The 14990-nt window shown below is 34.6% G+C and overlaps 1 protein-coding gene across 4 annotated transcripts in view; it reads left to right on the top strand.

The window, feature by feature from the left end:
• The window catches only part of LOC149786526 (uncharacterized), a 222868-nt gene that overhangs the window by 142121 nt on the left and 65757 nt on the right, over positions 1-14990 (top strand). For all 4 annotated transcript variants that reach the window (XM_089977028.1, XM_089977029.1, XM_089977030.1 and 1 more), the window contains 6 exons: positions 460-572; positions 4062-4163; positions 6719-6817; positions 10330-10510; positions 11244-11377; positions 12409-12483. In XM_089977028.1, the coding sequence (XP_089833154.1) occupies positions 460-572; positions 4062-4163; positions 6719-6817; positions 10330-10510; positions 11244-11377; positions 12409-12483 (704 nt within the window). The remainder of the gene's footprint in view (positions 1-459; positions 573-4061; positions 4164-6718; positions 6818-10329; positions 10511-11243; positions 11378-12408; positions 12484-14990) is intronic.

Genomic DNA, 14990 nt, shown 5'->3' with positions numbered 1-14990 from the left:
GAAGAGATTACAAGGATGTTACTTTTATATGACATAAATAGAAGAGATTACATGGATGTTACTTTTATATGACATAAATAGAAGAGATTACATGGATGTTACTTTTATATGACATAAATAGAAGAGGGTACATGGATGTTACTTTTATATGACATAAATAGAAGAGGGTACATGGATGTTACTTTTATATGAAATTTATACTTTCAATAATATTGAGCTGCTTGCAGTCAGATGCATGTTTTATTAATCAATAAATTTCATAAATGTACATGATTTTTGGCATGATGTCGGAGACTTCTGCTTTACTCAGTAACAATGATATGTGATTTGTAAATATTATGGCTGTAAGTGGCAAACATATGATATGATATTGTGGTTGTAATAAAGGAGAGAATTACATGACATTGTGAATGATTCATACTACAGTCAGGACAAGTTTGCTGGTTTGGTTTCAGGTAGCATCTGGAAGATTTGGAGTGACCAGCTCCTACCTCAGTCATGCTGATGAGCTACAGATCAAAATGGCTCAGGGAGCCAAACCTGGTGAGGGAGGAGAACTGCCTGGACACAAGGTCAGTTACTTTGGGCTTGTATGAGATATTTGATGAACTGCCAGAGATGCGATTTCTCCATTAACATAGAAGTATAGCTATTTATGTAAATTACGATTGGGTTGGAGGATATGTTACATTCAAGTATATTTATAACTGCATAAGCAATGTTTAGCATCAACTATCTGTGTACATAACTGAAATATAATTAAAGACATTAATTAATATTTATTTATTATCATGTAAGGAGCACTTGTTCATAATTATCACCTCTACAGCATTGTGTCAAAACTGTTGCATCGGATTAACAACAATTACGTTGTGTTTGGGTGTAAGTTACGTTTGGGTGTAAGTTACATTTGGGTGTAAGTTATGTTTGGGTGTAAGTTATGTAATTAGTACCTACCATGTAGTGCTATCAATTAGTTGAGCAGAAATTTATTGGTAATAATAATAGAAACATTGGTATGGTAATATGGAGGAAGTTGGTAAGTTGTCTGATTAGTACCACAAGTAACCCAGTCATATAAGAAGAACATGATTCAAAAACATAAGAAATAACACCAGATGAAAAAAGCATCGTACAGCACTGTAAAGGATGCAAAAGGTAGATGAAGTATTGTGAAAATTGTTGGAAATATTTGATCTGTGTGGTGAGATTTTTTAAAAATTTATGAAGTGGAAAATGTTAGTGAAAGTGAGGACTGTGTTGATGTGTTGGAGCCCCTTTCATTGCTACTATGTATGATTATAATATACTTCTTGCCTTTGGGATGTGCAAAGAAGTACTGACAAGAGAAAAATGTCTTTGCTACAGAGCTTCAAATTATTTTCCCTCTAGCATTGGAGATGATCAGTGTATTATAGTGAGCAGTCATGATTTATGTCTTATGGTTAGTTCTCATGAAAAGTCACTGGCAAATTATAAAGTTAAATGAGGTGGACAATGCACTACTACATAGTTCAAAACCCATAGTGACTAACATGTTTAAATAATCATTAGCAATCCAAGTAACATGGTTGAAGTGTTTTCCTGCTACACGTCCAAGCTTTAATGAGTGCAGGAGATGAACACCAGTGATACTTGCATCACCTTCAAACCTTCCAATGAACAGTTGATGGCAGTGAAGTCAGTAACTTCAAGTTGACACTGTACTCTACTTTTAGCTGTTTTACAGAAGTTGAGCTTATGGGATGGCCTGTTGTCTGTTGTGTATTGTCTGACCATAGTCCATTGACTGTCCAGCCATTATAGGAAGTGTATTGTTGCTACTCCTAAACTGTCAGGAGGATACCATAAAATTGTATTTGGACATCCATTCCTTAGTCTAGTTGTCCTAAATGAAAACTGTGAAGCTTGGACATTCAGTATAACTACCACAGTGGCCATCTTGAAAATATCATTACTCCCTCTGAATGGATAGTCATATTAACATTAACACTAGGTTTTCACTAAAAGACTTCTTATGATGTACTTTTGCTCCTACATGAAAATGGTGCCATTCAGATGTCCAAAATGACCATCAATGTGTCCATCTTGAAAATCTTATTTCTATTCCGGAATGGACGTTTATAGAAATGGGAAATTGTCACATCAAGACAACTGTTGATGTCTAGTGGGTCATGATAGAAGATTGTGAAATTGTCACATTAAGACAACTGTTGATGTTTAGTGGGTCATGAATGAAGATAGTGCAGATCTGAAATGGGCTGCCAATACTATTCCTTCCTGAACAGAAAGTCATCTCAACATGAAGTTTTTACCAGACGATTACTGGTGATGTCTAGATGGTCCTAAATCAAAATGGTGCCAATATGACGTCCAGTATGGCCACAATAGCAGCCATTTTGAAATCTTATGATTGCTAAAAGTGATGCCTCTTGGACATACAGTATGATCACCACAGCAACAGTCTTGAAGAGATCTTGTTGCTATGCATCCTGTATGGAAAGTTGAAACAACATGAGCTTTTCAAAAAAATATTATTTTTATGTCCATTTGATTCTGACTGAAAACAGTATTGATCTGATATCCAATATAACCACAATAGCAGACATCTTTGAAATCTTTTTATCACACCTCATCCTGAAGAGAAAGTCATATCAACATGGGGTTTTGACCAGATGTTATGTTGGTCTTAAATGAAAATGGTGCTGATCTGACATCAAACTGTCTGCCATGATTGCTGCCATGAATTTTTTTTAATGACTATTCCTAAATGGAAATTTGTATTAACATGGGGTTGTCATGAAAAGATTTCTGATACTGTGTTCTTGGTCCTGAATGAAAATTATGCTGATTTGGTACCCAATATGTCCACCATCATGACCATCTTGAATAGAAACTCTTGTTGACTTGGAGTTTTCACATGGAGACATTTTATGGCATTTAGTAGAGTACAATAGAAAATGATGCCAAAATGACATCTGGTATTTACACCATGGTGACCATCTTGAAAATCTTGTCATCGCTACCTGTCTTGATTTAATAGTGTGTGATTTGGATTTATAACATAGCTTTAACAATTTTTCAGTCATATCGCTATGATGTCTGCATTGTGGCAGTTTATAGTGATGTCTAGCACTGGGGCATCATGCCGCAGACATGTAGCATGATGTCCCACCCAGTCATATTATCCTGACACCAGGCCGACCAGTCCTAACACTAACCTCTTAATGCTAAGCACCAAGTGAGGCAGATGTTAGTATCATTTTTATAAGTCTTTGGTATGACTCCGCTGGTGATCGAATCCATGACCTCCTGCATCCAAGACAGACACTAACCACTAGGCCACTGATTTAATTGTCATAATCACATTGGATTTTCACCAAAAAGACTATAATAATGTCCATTTGATAATAAATGAAAATGATAACAATCTTACATCCAATATTGCAACTGAAGCAGCTAATTGAACATTTTTATTAGTCTTCAGAATTTCGGAGATGGTTTGAACACTCAGCAGTGAAAAAGAAGAAATGGTTTTTATCATGAATTCCTGGAAATTACTTTTAGGTCAATAGAGTGGCCATCCCTTTTTGACAGACTTGTATTTTGTAACAGTGTAAATGTTTTTATGTGATTGTGTATAAATATGTATGTGCATGTGGTGATGATATTATGTGAGTGTGTATACATATGTATGTGCATGTGTGTGTTGATATCTGACAATCTTAAGTTAACTCACTACTTTTTGTTTGGAACTGTAATAAATGCTTCAGAAAGAGAACGTTTTATTTTCTCATATTAAGTTCTGAATTTCCATTCATTTTCCATAGATTTACAGGAGTACGTAACCAATTCTCATCTGTAGACTTTGAATTTGTTTGCTCCCCCCCCACTTGGCAACCACAAAGCACACTTCTAGAGTTGCAAAATCCACCCAACCCTGTCTGAAAGGATGGCAAGTTTGATTTTCTGTCAGAAAATAAAGACAAATTAGTAGAATGGCCTGTATGTGTTTGGTTTTGTTAAAATATTGTAAAGTTGTACTATTTTATTTTGTAAAGGTATCCAAGGAGATAGCAAAGACTCGTCACTCCATCCCAGGAGTGGGTCTGATTAGTCCCCCACCCCATCATGATATCTACTCAATAGAGGACCTAGCAGAGGTGAGTGTGATTAACATGAACATAGTCAACTGTGGAAAGTATTTATTTGTAATGACTATATGAAAATGGTATATATAATGTTAGTTACTATTCTGTGGTTTAATAATGAAAATAATTTAAGTTTAAAGACAGTCCTAATAATAATATTCATTCTGTATGTTATTTAACAAACATTGTAAATAGCATCCTGATTGGTGAAAAAAGTTTCTACTTATCCAATGAATCTTCACGTAACTGAAACTGATGAAAATAAGCATGCTTGCCAAACATGGCATGTCAAATTATCGACAGAAACACAGACAATGTTTTAATAAAGGTTTGAAAAATGTATGGAAATAAGAATGGCATGAATGCAAAGTCGATGGGAACATGGTCAATTTGTTAGAAAAAATGCCATTGGACTAGTGTTTTGTGATCTTTGCCAGAAAGATTTGAGCTACTGTTGCCAACTCTAGCATCAAATGTGTAAAATGACAAGGAGTTGGTCCACTATGATTTGGAAGTTAGAAGATTCCAGACTGATTCCCTTGCAGAATTTAAGGAGGTACAGCATATAGGTAACAGGCATTGCCAGGTACCCTTGTCTATCAAAGTTGACTGAATGTTTTCATAATCTTAAGATAGAGTCATCATGAATCCTTCAACTTTCATAGTCAGTGGTTACAAAAAGAAAGACACAACAATAAAAAAAATGATTCAGTGCTACAAATAAAGCAAAACTTGCACTTCAGTATCAACAAGTTGTCTCCGTTGGTGGAAAAGACAAATGAATTTATATGATATTTTTGTGTAGTTGATATATATATACTTAAAAACTTGTACCTTGAAAGATAAAATAAATCATTTCTTATAATAAGAAAAAAGTGTAATATACACATCACGAAAATTATTGCTGTTGAGAATGAAAAGAAAACAATTTAACATTATGCCTGCAAAGTCAATGGTTACAAAAAAATAGCAGGAGGGAACTTCAATGAACATTACATCAGTGTAAGACTTAGATCAAATAGAAAACATACTGGTTTATTCATAAATGACACATCAGTTTGTAATTGGCTGCCTCAGCTAAAGTGAAAACTGAAAGGGAAATTCATTTACTTGATGCAGAATGTTTGGTTGTTATGTGTTTAATGACATGATAAGAATGATTGGTTGTTGTGTTTTTAATGACATGATAAGAATGATTGGTTGTTATGTTTTTAATGACATGATAAGAATGATTGGTTGTTATGTGTTTAATGACATGATAAGAATGATTGGTTATGTGTTTAATGACATGATAAGAATGAGTGGATGTTACTTTTGAATGGAGATTTTATTTAGTGCCATTAATAGACCAAGCAATAAATAAAAGGATTCTTTTCTTGGCCAAGCACCTTCAGGTGCACATGATATAAACTTTTAACAATGCTGACCAGCAACTAATTTGACCTGACCAGTCACTAATTTCAACTAATTCAAGGACTTTTACTCAATTTAATCTATTTCAAGCAGAACAACCTCAGTTAACATGGCAACTTTGACAGTTCTCTAGTGACATAATAAGGAGTCATCTTGATAAGATGTATTTTTTAAATCCAGACCTATTTATAACTAATAAATTGGGAATTGACATTTGCTGTCATACTGTTTGAAGTAAAACGTATTCTGATTTGAAAGTAAGTTTATGACATTTCAGAGTTTGATTATTCTTCATAAAACTTTCTTGATGGACTACAGACTAGATCATAGGTTTTTCCTCTTGAGTGAGACCTCACATGGTCTCCTGTGACTTACCATTCTGCGATTGATCCTGGCATGCACACACAATGAAAAAGGTCTGTGGTAAAATGAATTACTCCTAAATTTGGAGCCGTATGGCATAGGAGAAGATATAGGTAGGAAACATTGCTCCACTTTTTTTCTTCACAAAAATATGTAAGTTGAAAACATTTTACTGAAGGAGACGGAGAAGATCAATTTGAAAGAGAAACAAAGTATACATAATTTATCTTGTCAGTTTTCAGAGTTCAGACATCAGTGTCTCTCATTCCAAATTTGTTTCAGTGGTATCAGCATGGAAATTTATGAGGTTTTTATTTTTCTAGTCTTATGCAAGTGTGCAAGGGATTTTATTTAACAATTTAAAAGCAATTGGCAGACAAGAGACATGATATCAAAGAATATATGTATATATATATGTGTGATAAAGGAACAGAACATTGTTGCTGAGAGTGTATATAAGAATTAGTGTTATGCAATCATGATATGTTTTGTCAGTTCGTTCATTGAAACCTCTCTTGATCAAAACCTTGGTAAAACAAAATCCTTCTGAAAATGAAATATTTTTCATGTCAAATTTCTCTGGTTGTTTTAAGAAATGAACTTGATAAATTGAAAACTTCTTGTCACATATTTTTGTTTCTGATGAGTTTCAGATCTGAATGGTTTCCCTATATAAAAAACTAGTTGCAGGTGTACGTACACAAGCAGTCATACAGTAAAATCCAAATTATTACATTATCTCAGTTCCTGTATATTGGAATCTGTACATTATTTCCAAATCTCTTTTCAAGCTGATCTACGATCTGAAGTGTGCCAGCCCTAATGCCAGGATTAGTGTCAAATTGGTGTCAGAAGTAGGAGTGGGAGTCGTTGCCTCTGGTGTAGCCAAGGTATGAATTGTCTTAAAATTTTCATACTTATCTACTAATATACTTGCCATAATTGGTATTTTTATGCCACACCATATGTTTTAGTGGTAAATATTGTTATCCCAGCCTGTCAGTCTGTCCACCTTGTTAAGTTTTGTTTTTATGTCATTTTTTTGTGATGGGTGTATTTTTTTCTTTCATTAGATATGATGTCCATTTGTAATACATAGGGCTATGTCCAGAACCTTGCAGACTAAATGCTCTGAGGCTTGTTTTAGCAAAAGACATGCTAAACAATTATTTGCTTGACAAGGTGGAAGTCATATAGAGTGGTCAAGTCTCCCAGATTGTCCAGTATTTTGCTTTTGACCCCAATCATTGGATGTACTGATTTACAAACAAATATCCAAGAAATCATAAATCTGTCCAGCATGGGTATTTTCAGCTAAAATAAAATCTGCCAAGCATGGGTATTTCGAACTAAAACACGATTTAGTAGACTGTTTATGACAATCATAATCCATCAATAAAGTTGTCATCTACCTAACAACTAATCAGATCATGTTGCACGACTTCTGCTGATGCATTTATTATGCACACACAAGTTGTTATACTCATCAATATTTCAGTATTGAGTAATGTGTTGTGTATAACATTTTGTAGACAACCTGACAAGTATAAAACTGTTCTTGAACTCATTGGAAATATAGTAATCTTGATGCCATGTTAAAATGTACACTAACAGAATAAAAAAATATGCCATTGAAAAAACGAATATACAAGTTTAACAGTGCTTGGATAGACAAATTTAAATGTGTGAAGCATAGTGAAAATAACATAAAAGAAAATTAATAAAGTTGGGGAACTGTTATTCATTGTAATGAATTTATTTTTGGTATGATGTGTGCACTTTCACGCTTAAATTTATGACAAAATTGGTCATTACACTAATCTCCCTGATTTGGACCCAGTCTCCTGGATTGTGAACACTTATCTCCCTGATTTGGACCCAGTCTCCTGGATTGTGAACACTAATCTCCCTGATTTGGACCCAGTCTCCTGGATTGTGAACACTAATTTCCCTGATTTGGACCCAGTCTCCTGGATTGTGAACACTTATCTCCCTGATTTGGACCCAGTCTCCTGGATTGTGAACACTAATCTCCCTGATTTGGTCCCAGTCTCCTGGATTGTGAACACTTATCTCCCTGATTTGGTCCCAGAAATCTTGGCATGTATGGAGCACTTCTCTGTCACCTCAAGCATTTAAGATTTTGACAGCAATACCTATTGGGCCAGTACCGACATGGTATGCCAGCCCATCATGACCAATAGTAGATATGCATCCTACACAGATAACTCAGTATGGATGGTCATGACGTTGTAGGGTTTTTCACTTTTTGTGATATCTACTAAATGAAAAAATGGTGTTGATACGATGTCCATTATGACTGCTATGGCACTGCAGCAGCCATCTTGAAAATCTTGTCATTGCTAATCCGTAATAGAGGTCATATCAGCATGAAAGACATTAAAGTTTTATCATCATGAACAGTACCATTCCTTGTGTATATCTGTTAGTCTTCAGCTACAGAAAGAATTGAATTTCTCTCCACATCCACTATCATGAGATATTATTATCACAAAATCATTCAGAGATCATGATAGACCATGAAAGATACAGACCTCACACTGGCCTACTGAAACCCCTCATTTCTAGGAAATATCAAGATTACAAGATGAACAGAATGTGAAAATGGGGAACACCCTGGTCATTTTTTCTTATGATGAAGATTCAGTCATGGGCTACTGATGACAAAGCACAATGGGATGAGGGAGATTCCAGCATGTCCTCGTGTCAACCCAAAGCAGAAAATAATGTCATGCATATGCAGCTCTTTTCTGCCATCCCAGTGGGAGGATTAACTGAACACTTTTACACAGAATGGGACAGATCCTAACCATCCATGTTCGGAAGTTGTTTTGGAGTATCTCCACAACAAGTTCATTGCTCCTCACAAGAATTATAGACAGAATCATGTCACATTTCTAAATCACCTTCACATATATAACCTCAAACTACATGGTCAACTTTCTGCAAAAGCATCAGATCAGGCATTTTGTACTAATATGTGGAATCACTTGTTTCTTGGCTGCTTTGTCTTAGATTCTTTGTCATCAAGGACAAATCCAACCTATTCCATGTAAATTTTTCATTCAAATCCTCTTGAACCAGATCTGTTTCTTTTAGGAGTATGTCTTGAGATCATTTCTTTGGAGTCTTCCATTTGGTCAGGGAATCATATTCCAACCTAGGAGTTTCTCTGCATTTTGGGGTTTGTCAATGTGATAAAAGTACCCTCATATTACACCGCATGACCATGAGATCCCTGAAATGATCCTTCTATCCATGTGTCAGCTGATCTTCACCCGCTAGACCAAATTATCAGACTGTAGGAGGCATTTGGCTTGTGGCTGTCATCCCACTGCAGAAGAACTCAGAGGAAATTACTTGATCTGTTGTTAATGTTTTTGCAACACAGTGAAACACAAAGCTGCTGATGTTCATCTTTCCAATCCAGAATCTGAAAACCTGGGCAGTGAGTACTGTTTCCCTGAACTGGACCCATATTGCTTCATACACTTTCCCCTAACCTCACTTATTCCCAAAGTTTATAAAAAGGAAAAAAAACAAAAGGAAATTGGAGTGATGTCTGTTGATTCCTGCAAGAATGATCCATTGAACTTAGCAGTGGAAATTCCCAGAAAATTGTGCCTGTTCAAGGAATTCTGAATGCTGGACTTGCATCTGAACTTGGAAAAGCTGGTTCACATCAAACAGGCCCTTAGAAGGAAGTAGTGATCAGTTCAAGTGGTTGACAAATTTCTTTAGCTGAGAGTGGTGGATAATTTTCTTCCATTGGTTTGTTAGGAAATTCATTTATCTTTTAAAATCATTCATACCACAGACAGCTAACTTCTCCCTTTGGCTTATTGAGGGGTAAAAAGTATTTTTTAATCCATATCGCATTCATTCTTTTCATAATCTTGGATGCATTTCAGCATTATGAAAGGAAGGATATAGGCCAAAACAAAGACTACTGCAATCTTTTTGTGGTCTTTAAATGTCACAAACATATTTCTGGTTCATTAAAAAATTTGTAATACAATTATAAAATTATGTTAATAATACTTTATCCAGGTTTTCATAGCTGAAAAAAGTTTAAAGATTTTTTTTGATTAAAAAGATATATACAGTGACCTGTATATTCCAGGTAACAATGTGGTTGACATGCCAGTTTACAACAAGCAGTCATTTTGTTTAATTATAGAGGATTTGTAATGGGATGAAAAACCATTGACAATATTGCCCTTCAGATAAGAATAATTTACCATCTTGGTTTATGTTGAATTTATTTTCATCTTTATAACCTTTATTTGTAATGATGAAATGATTAATGATGATGGTAATGGTGGTGATTTTGGGTCGGTGTTTTGGAGAGTTATCCTTATCGTCATTGTGCCACTTTCAGGGCAAGGCTGAACATATTACTATCTCGGGGCATGATGGAGGTACTGGAGCCAGTAGCTGGACGGGTATTAAAGGAGCTGGGTTGCCATGGGAACTTGGTATTGCTGAAACACATCAGGTCCTTGTCATGAATGACCTTAGGTCAAGAGTTGTGCTGCAAGCAGATGGACAGATGAGGTCAGGTAAGTTAAAACAGTCAATACTAGTTTTTCGTGGGGTTCCAATTTTCATGGATTTTTATGGTTTTTGTAGTTTGTTAATTTAAAGACCTTTACTTTTATGTGTGTAAAGCAAGGAACTCCATCCCAAGTCAATGAATTTATGTGAAATTGGAAATTTTATTGATACCCATGAAAATAGGAAGTTACTTATAAGTAGAGTCTAATTGTAAGCTGCACTGACCTAAATCTGTCATTGCATAATGCACTGGCAGTTCTGGGTCCCTGTAGTTTGTTAGGAGTAATCAATAGAACAAATAACATATACTTTGTTTTAGTCAGCTTACAAGTGAGTATATATGGTAAATTGCTTTTTCTTGGTCAAAAATGGTTTAAAGATTGTTTTTTTGAAGCATTAATGTTGTTTAAAAATATTTGCTACAAATGCAAAGGTCTGAAATGTCTATTTTCTTAATGTAATTTGTACATCAAAGTACCCTTATTCTGTTTTGAGTTGGTGCTTTTATTGCTGCTATGCCATAAAATCCACAATTAACCAACCAACTGTTCTGAAGAAACTGAACAGTGTTTGCATCATATTTGCTCTCACAGTAAATGTTCTTCAAACCAAAGGGAGAGACGTGGGAGAGAAATGTTACTATGTAACAGTTGCTTTCTAATTTATACAAATTTTTAATGTTACATGATCTTTACTATAATTTATTTTTGCACATTAACTTTTGGCCTTTTGTAACAGGACGGGATGTAGTGATAGCAGCCATTTTAGGAGCAGATGAAGTTGGTTTCAGCACAGCTCCATTGATAGCATTGGGATGTACTATGATGAGAAAATGTCACCTCAATACCTGTCCAGTTGGCATAGCAACACAGGTAAGAATGAATTAAATAGGAACTGTGAAACCAGTAATGTTTTACTATTGCTGTGTTATGTACATTTTGAATTTGTTTCGCTTAAATTTGGTATGGAGCTTTTGCAATCAGATGAGCAAGGTCAAGGTCAGTTCTCATTTTTTTCTGTTAAAATTTGATAACTTTGGCCTTATCTTTAATTGTTTTTTTCCTATTTTATGTTAAAATTTGATATAATTTGGCCTTTCCTTTCGTTATAGTATATTGGTGGAGGCATCCATATTCTTTGAACAGTTTTTAGTTTTTTACATCATCCATATTATTTCTGAAAGGTTCGTAAAGTGTACCACTGAGTTATGCTAACTGCTATCTTTACATTCCTGTGTTAAGTGTCAAGGTTACAATTAGTGTATTTTTTAGCCTTTTGTTTTGAAAGCATTCATGTCCAGTGGCTTTTTTTGGTGGCAGGGTGGAACTAGTCCCTAAATGGGATATAACCACTCCACTTTTTTAAGAATGTGATCGTCTTATTAGAGAGTATTTTTGTGTCATAGTAAAAATTTCATTAAACTTTGGTGAAGGACAGTGAAGTTAAAAGAGACTGAATTTATACATCTTCTGAAGTAAAATTGGCTAAGGTGTCAGACCCTTAGTGAACCATCACACTTTATAGTCAGGCAAGCTTAGTGTCTGAGACATTGTGGTGTAATAATAAATGAAGCACTCATCTTATGATAAATAAAATAATAAACAAAACAATCAGAATATGACATGGAAGTGGAAATCAGTCCACTTGAGGGTTGTTGAATAAACATTTCATGAATTTGAAATGTTTGCTTTAATTTAAAATAATCTCACTGCAAAGTTATTATTTCAGCTGAATTTTGTGTTGAAATTTTTTGTGTTGTTGTGAATAAGTTTTAATTTGCATGTCTGATTGTTTGAGTGTATATGGATTATCTTTTAAAACAATTGATGGTTTAATTTTATTCAATACACTAATTATATCCTTCATTCATCAGTTTTTCACTTGATTTCTTACTCTTATGTAGGACCCAGAACTAAGGAAGAAGTTTGCTGGGAAACCTGAGCATGTCATAAACTACCTTTTCTTTGTGGCTGAGGAGGTGAGTGAAGTGAAACTTGTAAAAGTAAACATGAACAGAAATGTGTACCTTATATGCCAAGTTGGATACTGATAACATCTTGGTGGAATTCTAATTCAACGATTATGCACAGTGCAAGATATATTCTTGCAATGAAGAACCCATAATTTCTGAATGGTTCCAAATAAATGGATTGATCAGAATCAAATATAGTACACATTGTAATAAATATGTTGTTGAAGTTTAAATTTCAACATCTTCTAGCAATATGTAATGAAGATGTCACAATTTTAATTGAGATTTATATTCTGAAGACATACCATCTACAAATGAAGTTGATCTGCCATCAAATATGGACACTGTTGCTAAAAATAGAAAAACCTTGAAATGATTCAACAAAACTGCTAAGGGCTGTTCCAGTAAAACATATACCCCCCAGGGGGAAGGCACTTTCAAATTCAACCAACCCACAACAGAAGCAATTTAAAAAAATTATGATCCACCGTCAGATGTGTTTTAATCAAGAATCACTGCCCCCTACAGAAGTATATTTTTTAACATAATTTCTGGCTATGGGTTAGTGGGCGGTAGAAGCGATTTTAATATTGGGTTGGGGACAGAAGCGATTTAAATGACAGCTGGCTGGAGGTAATCTACTGAATTCATATACATCATATAATCTACTGCATATTTTTATTTATATTCATTCATTATAATCAGTCTTTCGTCCTTTTGTTTGTTTTCCTGTCAGCCAAGTATGTCTCTGATACTGTGAAATCACAGATTTTGATGGTGGCTTATTATTTGTAGATGTCATTGAGCAGTCCCTTAATACCTACTAATTTAACTTCCATGAATACAGACTTTATAATAGATATTTCCATTCTAATACAGAAATCATGAATTGTATCCTTACTAAACTCTGTGTTTCCTAAAGTGATCAATATGTCTTGCTATTTTTCTTTGTTCTCAGGCATGCTGCTTTTGATTAGAATAATAGTTAAATCTTGTATTGCTTTAAATGTGTGGTCAGATTCTATGATTCATTGTTATTATTTTTTCCAATAAATGTTTTGGTAAACTTTTATGATTTGTCAGAGAAAAAAACAACAATGATGCCTGTGGAAGTGATGTTGCATCATTTGTCTACTTTTACACTATATAATTTCTTGTAAGAACATCTTTGTCAGTTACCGATGTCTTATTTTATTTTTACGCCTTGTTGCAAGACTAATATAAAGTTATAACAAAATATATCAAGTCAAACATTTTTATATCATAGATTTAAAAAAATGGATGAAAGTCAAGGAATCATTTTTCCCAGAGCACTCATAAAATCAATGTCATTGCAGTTAACTGCATTGTCAACAGCATCATCATCACTGATGGCCTAGCAGTAACATTATGCACTTTCAATCCAGTTGTCACAGGTTCTATCTCCCACTTCTAGTCTTTCATATGAGACTTATACCTATGGCCTGAGGGACTTTCATGGCAGAGTGGTATAAGATGCTTGTCTTGTGATACTGATATGAGGGGCTTCCATGGCAGTGGTACAAGATGCTTGTCATGTGATTACTTGGCTCCAGTGTGCTAATGAAAATGTTGCCATTTACTTGTGGAAGGTCAGTGGTTCTACATAAGTGGTGTTTGGTGTCTCAAAAGGACTTGGATTTTCAATAGCAGTAAAACTGGCTGCCATATATAGATTCTCTTCATCTGAAAATAGTGTAAGGCCACACTGATCTACTGAAACCCTAAGAGCTCATGTCTAAATGACTTCAGCTGTTGGAGATAAATGTCAAATCAACAGAGGCTCCATGTGCCCAAGTGTAATAAGGTGACTGCTTTTACATCACTTAAGCATCTCACAGAGTGAGTTTGTGTTACAGATCAACCAGTTTAGGTTGGTGGTCTTTCTGGGTCCTTCCTCCACCTAGTATACTGTAAAACAATCACCAAAAAACCCAAAATCAAACCACACTGAATCAACCAACTAATCAACTGTAGCAACAGCAGAAAAGGTACTAGTCAATCATTTTTGCTACAGCTGTACGAGTTTACAACTTTTGACTTAAGTAATTTTTGTAGACTATAGAATATCGTCAATTATACCTTTCTGACAGTTACCTAAAAGTCATCATCAGTTGGTGCAAATGGATTTTTCATGGTGAGCATATGAGATGGAAAAGTCTTGAGCAATCCTGCATCACACACTGCCAAAAAGTTTACATTTTATCTCACTTAAATTTTCTCTTAACAATGTTCATTGTTCCAACTAGAACTGTTATAACTTATTCAAGCTATATTCACCAATATGTGATGATACGCATCTGTAATAAATATTTGAAAAAAAGTATGAGAATGCATCAATGTTTTTCAATGATGCATTTGAATTGAGCAACAACTACAATAAACAAACCAAGAAATAAAATTATTCACATCTCTCAGGCAGAAATAGGGTATAATCATAATCTGCCAAAAGATTTTTAATTTTTTAAATTTGCCAAATATTTTTATCAACCATA

The sequence above is a fragment of the Sinohyriopsis cumingii genome, chromosome 12, assembly GCF_028554795.1.
Source record: "Sinohyriopsis cumingii isolate HCF-2022 chromosome 12, ASM2855479v2, whole genome shotgun sequence".
NCBI lineage: Eukaryota > Metazoa > Mollusca > Bivalvia > Unionida > Unionidae > Sinohyriopsis > Sinohyriopsis cumingii.
This window is presented reverse-complemented; position numbering and strand designations above follow the sequence as displayed.